The following is a 15,104-nucleotide window of genomic DNA, read 5'->3' as shown; positions in this document are numbered from 1 at the left end:
CTGAACCAAATCCGAGAATCTACGCTCTCTGGGCTTGCCACAGCTCTCTGGTAAGCCTTTGGGGCCGACACGTGTGTCAGAGAGGGGAGAGGGAGGGTCCGCGTATACCTAGGCTTCTCAGGCAACCACGGCATGCAGTTGCATCAGCGGGCTGTGACCTGTTGCTAGCAAGACCCCAGCCCAGCAGCCGGGTCTTCCTGGCTCCAGCGCAGCCCCAGACCGTTTTTCTAGATGGAACCATAAAATCTAGATGCTGAATCTAGGGCCACCGGGCGGGGGATCCCTAGTGTGCGAAGGGGTGTGTGTGAGCAATCTAGGGCTGGCTTTGTAGCCCCCTCTCCCCCCCCCCCCGCCGGGCGCATCTCCCAATTTCAGATACTAAAGCCCCGCCTCACCCCTGATGCTCACAGACTAGCCTAGCCAGGAGGGAGGAAGTGGGGGAATATTTGCAGGCTCAGGTGGAGTGCTGTGGGCTTGGTGAGGAGGGATGAGATCGAGGCAGTGTCCACTTTTAACCTGCAGCGAGGTCAGTCCCCTCTTCCAGGTGGTGGGGAGCCATGTCTCTTTGAAGCCCTCTGGGCGCGCCACTGAAAGGAATGTAGGTATTGGGTGTGAGAAGGGGCTCTCCCAGAGTTGCCCTGAGTTGAGTTCCGCTTGATTCACCAGGAGCTACAGGCCAGGAAACAGAAACGTGAGGCTTCAAGGTTGCTGGGCTGGGCTCTAGGGTAAATCCCATAGGTTCTTGGCCAGAAAAAGAAAAAAAAAAAAAACATAATGTCCAAGCACTTACTAGCGGCCAACCACTGTGCTACAAGGGGCTTTCACTCGCCTCTTCTGAAATGAGTCCTTCCACCAGCCTCAGAGATACTGTAATCCCTACTTGCATTATTATTGTAATTCCTCCTTGCATATGAAGAATCGGATGTTAGAGATAAAGTGGCTTGCTTTTCCCCCCTCAACCCACCCTCCTTTGTCCCTGTAGCTCTTTCACTTAGTGGAGTGGGTTTTGTAATTCACTTTCAGAGCTTGGGGATAATGAGACCCATTGAAGAGCTTTTGTCTTGTTTTGCACCAGAACCTAGCATCCTTTTCAATTCCAGCCAGAATGCGGTGGCAGGCACTTAGAAGATTTGGTCAAAAGCTGGTGCGGAGACGTGCGTTGGAGCCAGGCATGGGCGAGACTCGCCTTGCCAGATGCCTAAGCACCCTCGACTTAGTGGCCCTGGGTGTGGGCAGCACCTTGGGTGCAGGTGTGTATGTTCTGGCTGGTGAGGTGGCCAAAGATAAAGCAGGACCATCCATTGTGATCTGCTTTTTGGTGGCTGCTCTGTCTTCGGTGTTGGCTGGACTGTGCTATGCTGAGTTTGGCGCCCGGGTCCCTGGCTCTGGTTCTGCCTATCTCTACAGTTATGTCACCGTCGGTGAACTCTGGGCCTTCACTACCGGCTGGAACCTCATCCTCTCCTACGTCATTGGTGAGAAAGATGCTTGGGGTGGGATGGTGTCTGTGTGGATGACTACACAGGTAGTAAAGGGATGATGGATCCAGGAAGCTGAGTAGACTGGTGAAGCCACAATTGTTATTATTTTTCCTAGTATCTCAATACTTCTAGATGTTTATATTTTATGTGTAGGGGTGTGTGGAGGGGCTGAAGGTGCAGAACAATTGTACACCTCTGTCTGGTGTTCATTCATTAAGATACTGGTTTGGGTTTTTTAAATTAATAGTGGTGTACACCTATAATTCCAGGAGGATGAGGTAGGAGGACCATGTGTTTGAGTTTGAGGCCAGGCTAAGCCTGAGCTACATAGAGACCTGTTGCACTCTCTCCCCGCCCCGCCGCGCCCCCGCCCCCCCCCCCCCCCCCCCCCCCCGCCTCAAGTAAGATGGATAATAATGGTGGGGATCTGTGTGAGGCGGATGTGTGGGCGGGAGGGAACTTGACCTCTTCATCGTTTTCCTGAGTATTGGGATCACAGTACAGAATACAATTGTTACGCCAGGTACAGCCAGCGTGGCCCGGGCTTGGAGCTCTGCTTTTGACAATCTGATTGGGAACCACATCTCTGAGACTCTGAAGGGGACCATCTCACTGCATGTGCCCCATGTTCTCGCAGAATATCCAGATTTCTTTGCTATGGCTCTTGTGTTGCTGCTCACTGGTGAGGCAAGGGGCGGGGTTGAATGATGGGCGGGGTTGGGCCAGGGTTGAATGATGGGCGGGGTTGGGCCAGGGAAGGGCTTGAGGGAGTGCTAATGATGGGGAGGAAGAAGCTGGGAAGGAAGGAGTCTGCCACACAGAGGCAGGAAAAAGGAAAAGCAAGCTTGGAGGAAGGATTCAGTCTCTCAGGATCCTGAACAATTTTCTCCACAGGATTGTTGGCCCTGGGGGCGAGTGAATCGGCCCTGGTTACCAAAGTGTTCACAGGGGCGAACCTCTTGGTTCTCGGGTTTGTCATTATCTCTGGCTTCATAATGGGAGATCTGAAAAACTGGAAGCTCACAAAAGAGGACTATTGCTTGACCATGGGTGGACTCAACGACACTTGTAGGTTAGAAAGCCACAAATCTGGGACCATAATGGGGGAGGGGGCGATCCAGAGTGGGAGTAGGAGATGACTGAGCAGCTTTCTATTCCTTCTTGTACTCTAGCTTCGAGTCTATGGGCTCTGGAGGTTTCATGCCTTTTGGTTTGGAAGGGATCCTCCGTGGCGCTGCTACCTGTTTCTATGCCTTCGTTGGTTTTGACTGTATTGCGACCACCGGTCAGTCACAGCCTCCCGGTTCACCTTGAGTGCAGTTTGGGATCATACAGACTGGGGGTGGTACGGGAGCAAGCCTACTCCCCTGGTTCAGAACATTGTGCCATGTGTTTTCTTGCAGGGGAAGAGGCTCAGAATCCCCAGCGCTCCATCCCTATGGGTATTGTGATCTCACTGTCCGTCTGCTTTCTGGCATATTTCGGTGTGTCTGCGGCACTTACCCTCATGATGCCTTACTACAAGCTTCGGCCGGAGAGCCCTCTACCTGAGGCATTTTCCTACGTTGGCTGGGATCCTGCCAGCTACCTTGTGGCTGTTGGCTCCCTCTGCGCTCTTTCCACTAGGTCAGTGTTAAATATATGTTTCCTCGGTGGCTGTAGTTTCCGGTTATGTCCATTTTGTGCCACAGAATGCTCCTTAGGAGGGCTGACAAGGGGAGGCAGAGATGCTGTGATCACACAGGCTTGCAATAGATACCTTGGTGAACTCATTGCCACTTGGACTCACTTGGACATTGTCTTTTTCAGCCTTTTGGGCTCCATGTTTCCGATGCCCCGGGTGATCTACTCGATGGCAGAAGATGGCCTCCTGTTCCGTGTCCTTGCTAAGGTCCACAACGGCACACACACCCCTATTGTGGCCACTGTGGTATCTGGTGTTATTGCAGGTAGCAGAACAAAAACATCCCTTTTGGTTGTTCCGCCAAGTCCTTTAACTTCCTTCTGTCACGTGCTTTCTTTTGTCTGCCAATGTTAGCATTCATGGCATTCCTCTTCGAACTCGCCGACCTTGTGGACCTCATGTCGATTGGGACTCTGCTTGCTTACTCCTTGGTGTCCATTTGTGTTCTCATTCTGAGGTAAGACTTGTGTTTGTATTTCTGGGGGAGGCACAATATGCTCAGCCCTGCTCGGTCTTCTGTCATCCTGACTCTGCTCGAGTAATCTGGGTATTTTGCCCTGTCCAAAGAAGCCTCTCTGTCTCTGTCTCTGTCTCTGTGTGCATGTGTGTGTGTGTGTGTGTGTGTGTGTGTGTGTGTGTGTGTGTGTGTGGTGTGTTTTGCATATCCATGTAGGTGTGTGTGCATTTGTGTGTGGAGGCCGGAGGTCAGAGTTAGGTGTCTATCTACATCCCTCTCCACTGTATTTTTTGGATGGAGTCTCTCGTTGAACTTGGAGCTTACTGGTTGGCTAAGTTGCCTGGCTAATGAATTCCAGGAATCCTAGCTCCAACCCCCTAGCACTGAGTTCCAGGACACCTGGATTTATATGAGTGCTGGAGATCGGAACTCGAGTCCTGTAATCATACTTGTCTGGCAGACACTTGAATATTTAATATTTAAAAATAAGTTCTCTCTCTCTCTCTCTCTCTCTCTCTCTCTCTCTCTCTCTGTCTGTCTGGTGCCTTTGGAGGCCCAAAGAGGATATCGAATCCCTTGGAGCTAAGAGTTATAGGTGGTCATGAACAGCCCAATGAGGGTGCTAGGAGCTGAACTCTGGTCTTCTGTAAGAGAAGCAAAAACTCTTAACTGCCAAGCCATCTCTCCAGCCCTTTGCTAGATACTTTACAGGCTGAGCCGTCTCCCCAGCCCAAGCTTCTACCTTGAATAAAGAGGCCGCCTGGAAAAAAGATGGAGAACCATTAACAGATATTGTTAAAATTGTTTCTTACTGTTGCCACAGATACCAGCCTGACCAGGAAATGAAGAATGATGAAGAGGAAGTGGAATCGCAGGAGGAGAAGACACTTGAAGAAGAGAAGCTGACTGCCCGGGCTCTGTTTTGTCCAGTCAACTCCATCCCTTCCCTCCTTTCTGGCCGAGTTGTCTATGTTTGCTCCTCACTGCTTGGTGAGCAGTGGATGTTTCTTTTGTTTAAGATTTCTGTATTTTGATGTGTATGAGTACTTTGCCTGCATGAATGTATGTGCACTGTGTGCATGCCTGGTACCTCCATAGGTCAGAAGAAGGCATCTGATCCCCTGGAACTGGAGTTATAATGGTTGTGAATCACCATGTGGGTACTGGGAACCAAACTCAGGTCCTCTGCAAGAGCAGCAAGTGCTCTTAACCATTGAGCTATCTCACCAGCTCCAAGCAGTGGCTTTTTTCTTTGGGAGGTTTGGACAGATCAGCATGACAGGGTGGACATTGTGTGGTGACATTTGGTGAGAGAGAGGTCTAGCAAGAGGGTAATCCTTCTGGGAATGGGATGCCTTAACATCTTTGCATATCGGTCACAAGAGTCGGTTTTGATACCTCTCAACTTGACTTTTGAAGCTGTACTACTGACTGTTCTTTGCCTGGTGCTGACCCGATGGACAACTCCACTTAGTTCTGGAGACCCAGTGTGGATCACAGTGGTTGTGCTGATCCTGGGGCTCATTCTTGGAACTGCTGGAGTCCTCTGGAGACAGCCACAGAACAACACTCCCCTTCACTTTAAGGTAAAGGATGTCTCTTTCCACCACCAGTCTGTCTTGGGACAATTAGGGCTTGTAGCTTATGTTCTTTAATTGGACACAAGAAGGTAGCTGTCGGGAGTATTTAGGCCAGACTCCTTGCTGATTCTCTAGTTTCTTCCTTTCTAGTTCCATTTTCTTACGTTCTGGATTTGGGGAGTCTACAATAATATATGTGATAGATGAGTGGCCGCTGGGATCCAGGTCATGAGTAGGGGTCGAACTTGGCCTCCTCTGCCCCCAGTAAGGTAAGAACCATGGTGTTGTAGGTGAAGATTTATCCTGTTTTGCAGGTGCCTCTTCTGCCTCTACTCCCGCTGGTGAGCATCTTTGTGAATGTTTACCTGATGATGCAGATGACAGTTGGCACTTGGGCCCGATTTGGGATCTGGATGCTGATTGGTAGGTGTCCGCTTTGGAAGAGTAAGCCTCTTAGGTGTCCTACACCCATTCCTTCCCCTCCTGATCTCCGCTTGGAGACCTATTGAGCCTTTCCAGGTTACACTTCACCTTACAGTTGTCTTTCTCTACTAGGATTTGGTATCTACTTTGGCTATGGGATCCGGCACAGTGTGGAAGAAGTTAAGAATCATCAAACCCTACCGAAAACAAGGACCCAAACTGTAGACCTTGATCTCACTGCTTCCTGTGTTCACACCATTTGACCTAATCATACCCGAATGCTGTCTAGTCCCCCTACACAATAATGGAGATCACTCTTGACCCCACAGAGAGCTGGGCCTCTCATGTGGTACTAGTGGGGGATACTAAATAGAGCTCTATTTATTGTGGAACAATGAACATTTCTTTGCTGTTTCCCATTTATTTTTTATTTACTTGTCTACTTTGGAATTGTCTCTGTAGTTGCTAAAATGTTATTAAAGGAAAGCAGAAGAAAAAAACTGTCCTGTTCTTTGCTTACTAGAGATGATGCAAAGCTTGGCTTTAAGACTGGAGAGACTCCGAGCAGTATCCTGTGTCTTTTTCTCTGGTTGCCACAAAACTTTCTGCTGTCCTGGGTATGCACCTTCTGGGCTAGGGTTTGGAGAACGTAGTAAAAGCAGCCTAATCTACTCATGCTTGTGAAGAAACAGCCCGAAGAGGTAATTTTCCTTTGTGGTGCTGCACATTAGGCCCTGGATAAGTTCTCAGACTGCACTGTTCTCTGGGATTGGGGTGGACTCATGTCTCAACACTACTTAGGTTAGACACTGAGACCAATGTTTTGTAGTGCACATCTTTCAGTTGGACCAGTCTCCAGTCACTCCCTGGGCTTGGAGGAGGTATGGAAACTAGAGGGTTTTTTTTTTTTTTGAGACAGGGTTTCTCTGTTGTTTTCGTGCCAGTCCTGGATCTCACTCTGTAGACCAGGCTGGCCTGAACTCACAGAGATCCGCCTGGCTCTGCCTCCCAAGTGCTGGGATTAAAGGCTTGTGCTACCACCGCCGGCTAGAGGGTTTTTTTAAGGATCATATATGTAAGGGTACTGCTTGCCAAAGAACAGTAGGAGGCCAGAGGTTAAAACTGCACTCAGATTACACTGCATTTATCCATTTATTCAACAAATACATCAAATTTTCGACCCTGTGCTGGGGGCTGGTGACACAAGCAGTAAAAGTCTCTGCTCTCAAGGAACTCCTAATCTAGTGAGGGAAACAAGCGGGGAAACAGGAATATAAACAACCGTTTGACTACAGCGGTGAGTGCTGTGGGGGCACGAAGGAAGGACAGCATTTGACCCGAGTGCTTGAGAAGCAGGCTGGAGGGAGGGTGTCATTGCCAGTGAGCAGTACAGGAAACAATCGAATTACCACAAAACAGATTCTTTGGCCTGACTGAGGTTGTAGTGGAGCTGGAAGGAACATGCACATGGTTATGTATGCATGGTTTTGTATACACCCCAGGGAACTGAGAACATCCCTTGTGGATGGGGTGTCTGTGTATAAGGAAGGGCTAGTCAGTCACAAGACTTACTAGCAAGGTGGTGGATTTTTAGTGTAGGGAAGCCAGGGCAGGGAGATAATGCTACCATTTATGGAGTATTTATGCCAGTTCTGCACAAATCTCGTTTTGTTATTAAGCCTACAAAGGAGGAGGATATAATTGTGTTTTAGAGATGAAAGAACAGGATTTTGGCGAGTGTGCCCTAGTCACAGAAGTTCAAAAGACTGAGGCCAGAAGGAAATTCAATCATAGGTCCAGGGACTTTATAAACATGCACACGGGTTAGTTTCACATAGGTAACAACTAGAACTAGAGTCACAGAGTCAAGTCATCAACACGGGTCATATGTGACAGACGCTTTGTGGAATTCAAGATCTTTCCAGGATAAAACAGAAATGCAGCAGATGTAGAATTTCCTTTATATATAAGGAGCTGTTACAAGCCAGTAGAAAGATAAATATACATACTGGATGTATCATTTCCAGAAAAAAAAAAGACAAATACAAGAAAAGATCTTTAGCCTCACTTATTAAAAAGAAAAAGTGGTTGGGCAGTGGTGGCACATGCCTTTAATCCAGCAGAGGCAGGTGGATCTGAGTTTGAGGCCAGCCTGGGCTACAGAGTGAGTTCCAGGACAACTAGGGCTACACAGAGAAACCTTGTCTCAAAAAAAAAAAAAACAAACAAAAAACAAAAAAACCCAGAAAAAGTGGCTATCAGCTTGAGAGTGAGTGTGAGAGGGTATGGTGGCGAGGGGAAAAGGGAGAGTGAGATAATGCATTCTAATTAAAAGCATTAAAGTAAATATGAGGCTGTGTTGATGGTTTAGTGATTGGGAGCACAGGTTGCTCTTCCAGAGGACCTAAATTCAATTCCCAGCACCCACATGGTGCTCAGTTCTAGATGCTCTCTTCTGGCCTTTGCAGCCACCAGGCATGAGCATGGTGCACAAAAATACAAACAGGCAAAACACTCATATACATAAAATCCCTCTTTTTAAAAAAAGATTTATGTATACAGTGTTTTGTCTGCATGTATCCCTGCAGGCCAGAAGAGGGCACCAGATCTCATTATAAGTGGTTATGAGTCATCATGTGGTGTCTGGGAATTGAACTCAGGACCTCTGGAAGAGCAGCTAGTGCCCTTAACCTCTGAACTATCTCTCCAGCTTCTATAAAATCACTCTTATTTTACCCTTTTGTTGTTGTTGTTTAAAGAATGTTTCATGTTGCCTTGTGTGGTTTAAGCAAATGGTCTGTCAACTAATCCACACCCCTCAGCTAAATATGCTTGCTTATTTATTTATTTATCTATTAGTTTTTCAAGACAGGGTTTCTTCATGTGACAGCTTTGGCTGTCCTGGAACTTACTCTGTAGACCAGGCTGGCCTCAAACTCACCGAGATCCACCTATCTCTGTCTCCCCAGTGCTGGGATTAAAGGCATGTGCTACTACCACCCAGCAAATATGCTTATTTTTAAAAGAAAAAAATATATATATATTTGTTTTTCGAGACAGGGTTTCTCTGTGTAGCTTTGAGCCTTTCCTGGAACTTGCTTTGGAGACCAGGCTGGCCCTGAACTCACAGAGAGCTGTCTGCCTCTGCCTCCCAGTGCTGGGATTAAAGGCGTGCACCACCACCGCCCATCTCAAAAGAAAATATTTTGGGCATTATCTAGAATGGAAAAAGGGGGTTCCTAAAATAATCACATATCATGTTGGAAACATTCATGTAGTTAACACAGTGAGTAATCGTCTGGTACTAGGCTTGAAGACAGTGTGAAAAATTGCTTTAGGCATGCTCTAATCTTGATTTCCTTGAGGAGACAGATAAAATTGACCCAAATAAACAAAAAGACAGAAAGTAGGAAATTAGAAGTGTCCCCAGACAGGTGTGTATCGATTGAAGGGGGAGGTCTCAGGTGGTTTGGGGAAGTGTTTGTCCAAGTCAAGGCTTTTTCTGAGGTTTAAAAATGACAGGTACAATGAGCCAAATGTGGTGGTATGTGTTGTCATCTGAGCCTTTAGGGGGCGGGGACAGGAAGGTTCTGAGCTCTAGGTCATTTTTGGCTGCTGGGTTTGAGGTCAGCCTGGGCAACATGAAACATTCTTTAAACAACAACAAAAGGGTAAAATGTGTCAGTTCAGAAATCCGGGAGGGAAATTTGTGCATAAAAGCAACAAGATGGGAAAGCTTAAAATTCAGTTTTGTAAAGTCGAGGATTTTTGAAGGAGTAAAGTGAAAAACTGAGACAGAAAGAGCAGATTCCTAAGGCTCTTCCAAGACCTGCAACTGAGTGGCAGGAAGTGTGTGGATGGGAGGGGGCAGACAGAGAGAGTTGGATAATCCTACCCAAACTATGCTTACATTGGAAGAATAAATCCTACTATTCTATAGCACTTTAGGTTAACTGTATTTTCCACCAACTCAAAGAAGTAGTAGAGAGGAATTCAAAGGTTCCCAATATGTAGAAATGATATGCTATTACACAGTAGGATGACTAAAGGTAATGATAATGTATTATATATTTCAAAAAGCTACAAGAAAAGATTTTGAATGTTTTCCCCATTTATCTCATTACTGTGACCAAATATTGGATAAAAAAAGACAACTTAATGAAGAGGTTTTTTTCTCCTCTCACAGTTCGCAGAGATGTAGCTCATCATGGGGAGAGAGCATGGTGAGAGGAACAGTTGGTCTGTGGTGCCAACCAGGAAGCTGGTGCTCAGTTGGATTTCTCTACTTTCCCTTTTTATTCAGTCTGAGACCCAGCCCAGGTGATGGTGTTGTCCACATACAGGGTGGATTCTTCATCCTCAGTTAAATCTGGAAACTCTCTCAAAGACACATGCAGAAGTGTATCTCCCGGGTGATTCTAAACCCAGTCAAATTGACAGGGAATGTTAAAGCATTATGACAGATCCTCTATTTTGTTTTTAAACGAATTCTTTTTAAGTTAGCATATAAACTAACGGGTTTCATCATGGCACCTTAGACTATGTGTCATGCTCTGCTCTCATTCATTCGCTCTTCTACTGTCCTTCTCACGCCCCCTCCCTCCTCTAGTTCCGTTTCTTGTCCCAGTTAGTCCCCGCCTTCTGCATTTCTGTTATGTGGATTCCATTACTATCTGTTTCCCACTTCTCTTAAGCTCTCTTCTTCCCCTCTCATAATCACCTTTCTAGTTTTGTGACCTACAAACATACATACCTAAATACACATATGCATGAGTGTTTAATTTTAGGTTCAGTGTATGAGAAAAAGCATGCAGTGTTAGTCTTTCTGAGTCTGCCTTTTTTCTTCATGATTTCTAGTTGTGTCTATTTTCTTTTCTTTTTAAATTACTGCATTTCATTTTTATTTTTGTTATTTATTTTTATTTTATGTGCACATTTGTCTGTTTGAGAGTGTTGGATCCCCTGGAACTGGAGCTACAGATGGTTGTGAGCTGCCATGTGGGTGCTGGGAATCGAATCTGGGTCCTCTGGAAGAGCAGCCAGTGCTCTTTAACCGCTGAGCCATCTCTCCAGCCCCATGCATCCATTTTCTTGCAAATGTCATGATTTCATTTTTCTTTTACACTGAATAAAATTTCATTGTGTATATGTACCATCTTTTCTTTGTTTTTTTCATCTTTAAGATTTAACTGGGTGTGGTGGTATATATGCCTTTAATTCCAGTGCTCAGGAGGCTGAGTCTATATGAGTTAGACGCTAGCTGGTCTACATAGCCAGTTCCAGACTAGCCAGAGCTACAAAGTAAGACCCCATCTCAAGAAAAAAAAAAAGATTAATTTTTTTTATTCTTTCACAATTGAATACGTATATGTAATACATCTTGAAAATATCTAGCCGGGCGGTGGTGGCGCACGCCTTTAATCCCAGCACTCGGGAGGCAGAGCCAGGAGGATCTCCGTGAGTTCGAGGCCAGCCTGGACTACCAAGTGAGTCCCAGGAAAGGCGCAAAGCTACACAGAGAAACCCTGTCTCGAAAAAACCAAAAAAAAAAAAAAAAAAAAAAAAAAAAAAAAAAAAAAAAAAAAAAGAAAATATCTATACTCAACTTGCCCCTTCTGTACCCACCCACATACTTTTCCCACCCTCACATCTTCCCTTTCTTTTTTTTTTGTAGCTCACACTGAGTCCAATTAGTGCTGCCAGCTGGAATGTTGATTGACCTTGTTGACTTGCTTTTCTGCAGGTAAGCATAGCTTACCATGACATGACTATCAATACAATGGTCATGTCATGTCCAGAGGATAGTATTTCCCATCAGCTGGCTTATATATTCTTTCTGCTGCTCTCCCTTTCCAATGTCCCTTGAGCACTGGAGGGGTGCCTTTTTCTTTCTTTTTTTTTAGTACTTATTTTTCAGACAGGTTGCCCTTGAGCTTGCTATTATGTGTAGCTCAGGACGACTTTGAACTGATTGTTTCACTTCCACCCTCCTGAGTGCTAGGATTATAGGCATGTGCAATGGCTCCTGGTTTTATGTGGTTCTGGAATCAAACCCAGGTCTTTGTGCCAGCTATGACACCAATTTATCAACTACATTGTCTTTGGGTCTATATCTGAGACTCATTTACTGTACTTTGAATATTATACCATGTATATGTGTATTATGTCACCACATGGCACCCGATTAGAACGTACATTTATAATGTTTTCATGTATCATTAAAATAAATTTAAGTTATTAGTGGTGTAGTCTAGGAGTGGCTCAAGTGGGCGAACACTTTCCCAACATCCCAGTACCCTGTGGTTCAGTCTCTAGTTCTGAAAACTGGGAGGGGCAAGAGAGGGAGAGGGAGAGGGGGGCAGGGAGGCAGGGAGGGAGAGAGAGAATATGTAGACGTGGTGGTACACGTCTAGCATCTTAGCATCAGGACACAAAGGCAGGAGGGTTGCTAGTTTAAGGCTAGCCTGAGTGAGGCCCTGTCTAAAATGAAACAAGCCAAACAAAAGAGATATGGCACTTGTTTGAGCAGCTGGAGGTGCTAATTACCCTGATTTGATCATTATGCATTGAATGATTACACTATACCTCATAAGTGCATATAATTACGTGTCAGTTCCAAAGTGGAAACGGCCTGGAGTGTTGTGCAATGGATAGTGCATTTGATTTCTAGATAAAAAAACCCGGAAATGTGTAAACGACAGTGTTAGAACATGAAGAAGGGAGTGCTTCTGTGATCTGGTTCAGAGAATGCTATCTCTGCAATCTACTCATGTAGCCAGACAATAGAGGTTGGCAGAATTTAGGCTTCAGCAGTCTCTAATGCAATCTACAGCTCATCATCTACAACTCGCTGAGCTTCCCCAGCCCACTTGCTCAAGTAGCCCCATTCAGTCCTTTGCCATCATGTGAAGTCTCCAATTCATTAACCCCCTCCCACACACTTTCTCCTTTCATCATTCTCTTTCAGTCTTTGCTTGCTTTCTTACCCACCTAAATTCCTGAATTTATTATCATCAGTATTGCTATTTTGCAAATGCCTCCAACTCCCCAATCAAGACTCCGGCTTCCCTTCCAAGCCCTGCAGCAGTCCAAACGTTCGTGGTCGCACTTTAACCTGTGCAGTTCAGTATTGTTGCAGACATGTACGAGACTGGCCAGGTTAATGATGGTCACACATTGACTAGGCCCTGCCCGCGCCTGAAAATGTCGCTTTCACCTTGTCCTTTTAAACAGTTCGTTCTTACCTTATTCACATTCTTCCCATCGTTCCCTCCTACTGTCCACTCTCGAGTTGCCTCTTATTTCGTTGGGGGAAAAGTATATGCCAATCAGATAAAAACTTCATTTTTCTGTGCGTTTTTCTTCCTTATGAACACTAACTTTTTCTTCTAATGATAAAATAGCTGTTCATTGTAGGGAGACTAAGAATGCAGAAAAAAAAAAAAAAGAAAAAGGTAGGCTGAGGGTGGAGCTCAGTGGCAGAGCGTGAAACCCGGGGTTTGATTCTCAGTATTGAAAACAGAAAGAATGCTCCTTAATTCCACTCAAAGGTAGATCTGTTGGCATTTTGGTAATACCCTTCCAGATATTTTGATTCAAACATGAATGTAATTTTAGCTAAGTGCTTATCTTCTCTGTAAAATTTTGATTTTTTAAAAAAGTCTAACGTTTTATTTATTATTATTGACTGTGTGTACATGATACCTGTGTGAGCTTTCATGGCACAGCATGCCTGTGGAAGTCAGATGACAATTTGTGGAGCTGGCTCTCTCCTTCCACATTTATGTGAGTTCCAGGACTTGAACTCAGGTTTTACCTCTTGCAGAACAATGCTTTTACCTGCTGAACCATCTTGCTGGCCTTTTATACCGTTTAAAAATTTCAAAGCTATTTCCTATTTTTTCTTTTCTCATGTGCATTTGTGCATGGAGTTTTGCATGTATGTGGACACACACACACACAAGTGTGGGTGCAGATACATGTGGGTGTGCATGCATGTGAAGGCCCAAAGTTGGATGTCCGGGTCATCCTTGATTGCTCTTCTACCTTGGTCATTGAGGCAGAGTTTCTCAATCAAAATCAGAGTTTGCAATATAGCTAATCTTACTAGCCAGCTTGTTTTAGGGATCCCTTCTTTTTGTCTTCCAAGGCAGGTCACCACATCCACTCAACGTTTATGTAGGTTCTGTTGATCCAAACAATGGTTTTCATGCTTGCACAGCAATCATATCCCCAGCCCCCCTTTTTAGTTTTTGAGACAGGGTCTCATTCTACAGCCTAAGCTGTTGTACTGGCTGGTTTTGTGTGTCAACTTGATATAAGCTAGAGTCATCTGAGAGGAGGGAGTCTCAATTGAGAAAATGCCTCCGTAAGACTGGGCTGTAGGCAAGCCTGTAGGGCTAGGGCATTTTCTTAATTAGTGATTGATGGAGGAGGGCCCATCCCACTGTGGGTGATACCATCCCTGGGCTGGTGGTCCTGTGTAGCAGGAACCTTAACAGGTCGTATTAATAAAAACAAACCTGGCCGGGCGGTGGTGGCGCACGCCTTTAATCCCAGCACTCGGGAGGCAGAGCCAGGCGGATCTCTGTGAGTTCGAGGCCAGCCTGGGCTACCAAGTGAGTCTCAGGAAAGGCGCAAAGCTACACAGAGAAACTCTGTCTCGAAAAACCAAAAAAAAAAAAAAAAAAAAAAAACCCCAAAAAACAAAAAAACAAAAAACAAACAAACCTGAAGCCAAGTATTGGGGTGAATGCTGGAAGATCAGAGAAGCAGAACAAGCCACAGCTTCCTCACCTTGCCAATTCCTCAGCTGATCCTATTTCCTCAGACTGGAAGCCTCTGAGTCCTCATCCAGAATGAATCTCAGCTGAATTGTTTGTTGCTCAAAAGCCTAAAAGCTTAACCAGCCTAGTTCCTGGTTATCACGCCTTATATACCTTTCTGCTTTCTGCCATCACTTCCTGGGATTAAAGGCGTGAGTCACCATGCCTGGCTGTTTCCAGTGTGGCTTTAAACGCACAGAGATCCGGATGGATCTCTGTCTCCCAAGTGATAGGATTAAAGGCGTGTGTGCCACCATTTTCTGGCCTCTATATCTAGTGGCTGTTCTGTTCTCTGACCCCAGATAAGTTTATTAGGGTGCACAATATTTTGGGGAACACAGTATCACCACAGTCCTGGGTTCTATAAGGAAGCAGGATGAGCAAGCCAGGGAAGCAAGCCAGTAAGCAGCACCCCTCCATGGCCTCTGCATCAGCTCCTGCCTCCAGGATCCTGTAGAGTTTGAGTTCCTGTCCTGACTTCCTTCAGTGATGAACAGCAATGTGGAAGTGTAAACCGAATAAACCCTTTCCTCCCCAACTTGCTTTTTGGCCATGGTGTTTTATCACAGCAATAGAAACCCTAACTAAGACAGCTGTCCTGGAACTTACTCAGCCCAGGCTGCCCTTGAACCCAAGCAGATCCTCCTGCTTCAT

The 15,104-nt window shown here is 45.7% G+C and overlaps 1 protein-coding gene across 1 annotated transcript; it reads left to right on the top strand.

Moving 5' to 3' along the window:
* The first annotated feature begins 960 nt into the window (after positions 1 to 960).
* Positions 961 to 6,037, top strand: Slc7a3 (solute carrier family 7 member 3). Its single transcript, XM_059250657.1, has 11 exons — positions 961 to 1,475; positions 2,005 to 2,163; positions 2,376 to 2,553; positions 2,654 to 2,766; positions 2,885 to 3,107; positions 3,291 to 3,430; positions 3,520 to 3,622; positions 4,446 to 4,612; positions 5,042 to 5,208; positions 5,517 to 5,625; positions 5,758 to 6,037. Exons 1-11 carry the CDS (start codon positions 1,106 to 1,108, stop codon positions 5,886 to 5,888), a joined length of 1,860 nt encoding a protein of 619 aa, XP_059106640.1. The 5' UTR covers positions 961 to 1,105; the 3' UTR covers positions 5,889 to 6,037.
* The last annotated feature ends 9,067 nt before the right edge of the window (positions 6,038 to 15,104 follow it).

This window comes from Peromyscus eremicus, chromosome X, assembly GCF_949786415.1.
Source record: "Peromyscus eremicus chromosome X, PerEre_H2_v1, whole genome shotgun sequence".
Lineage (NCBI taxonomy): Eukaryota > Metazoa > Chordata > Mammalia > Rodentia > Cricetidae > Peromyscus > Peromyscus eremicus.
This window is presented reverse-complemented; position numbering and strand designations above follow the sequence as displayed.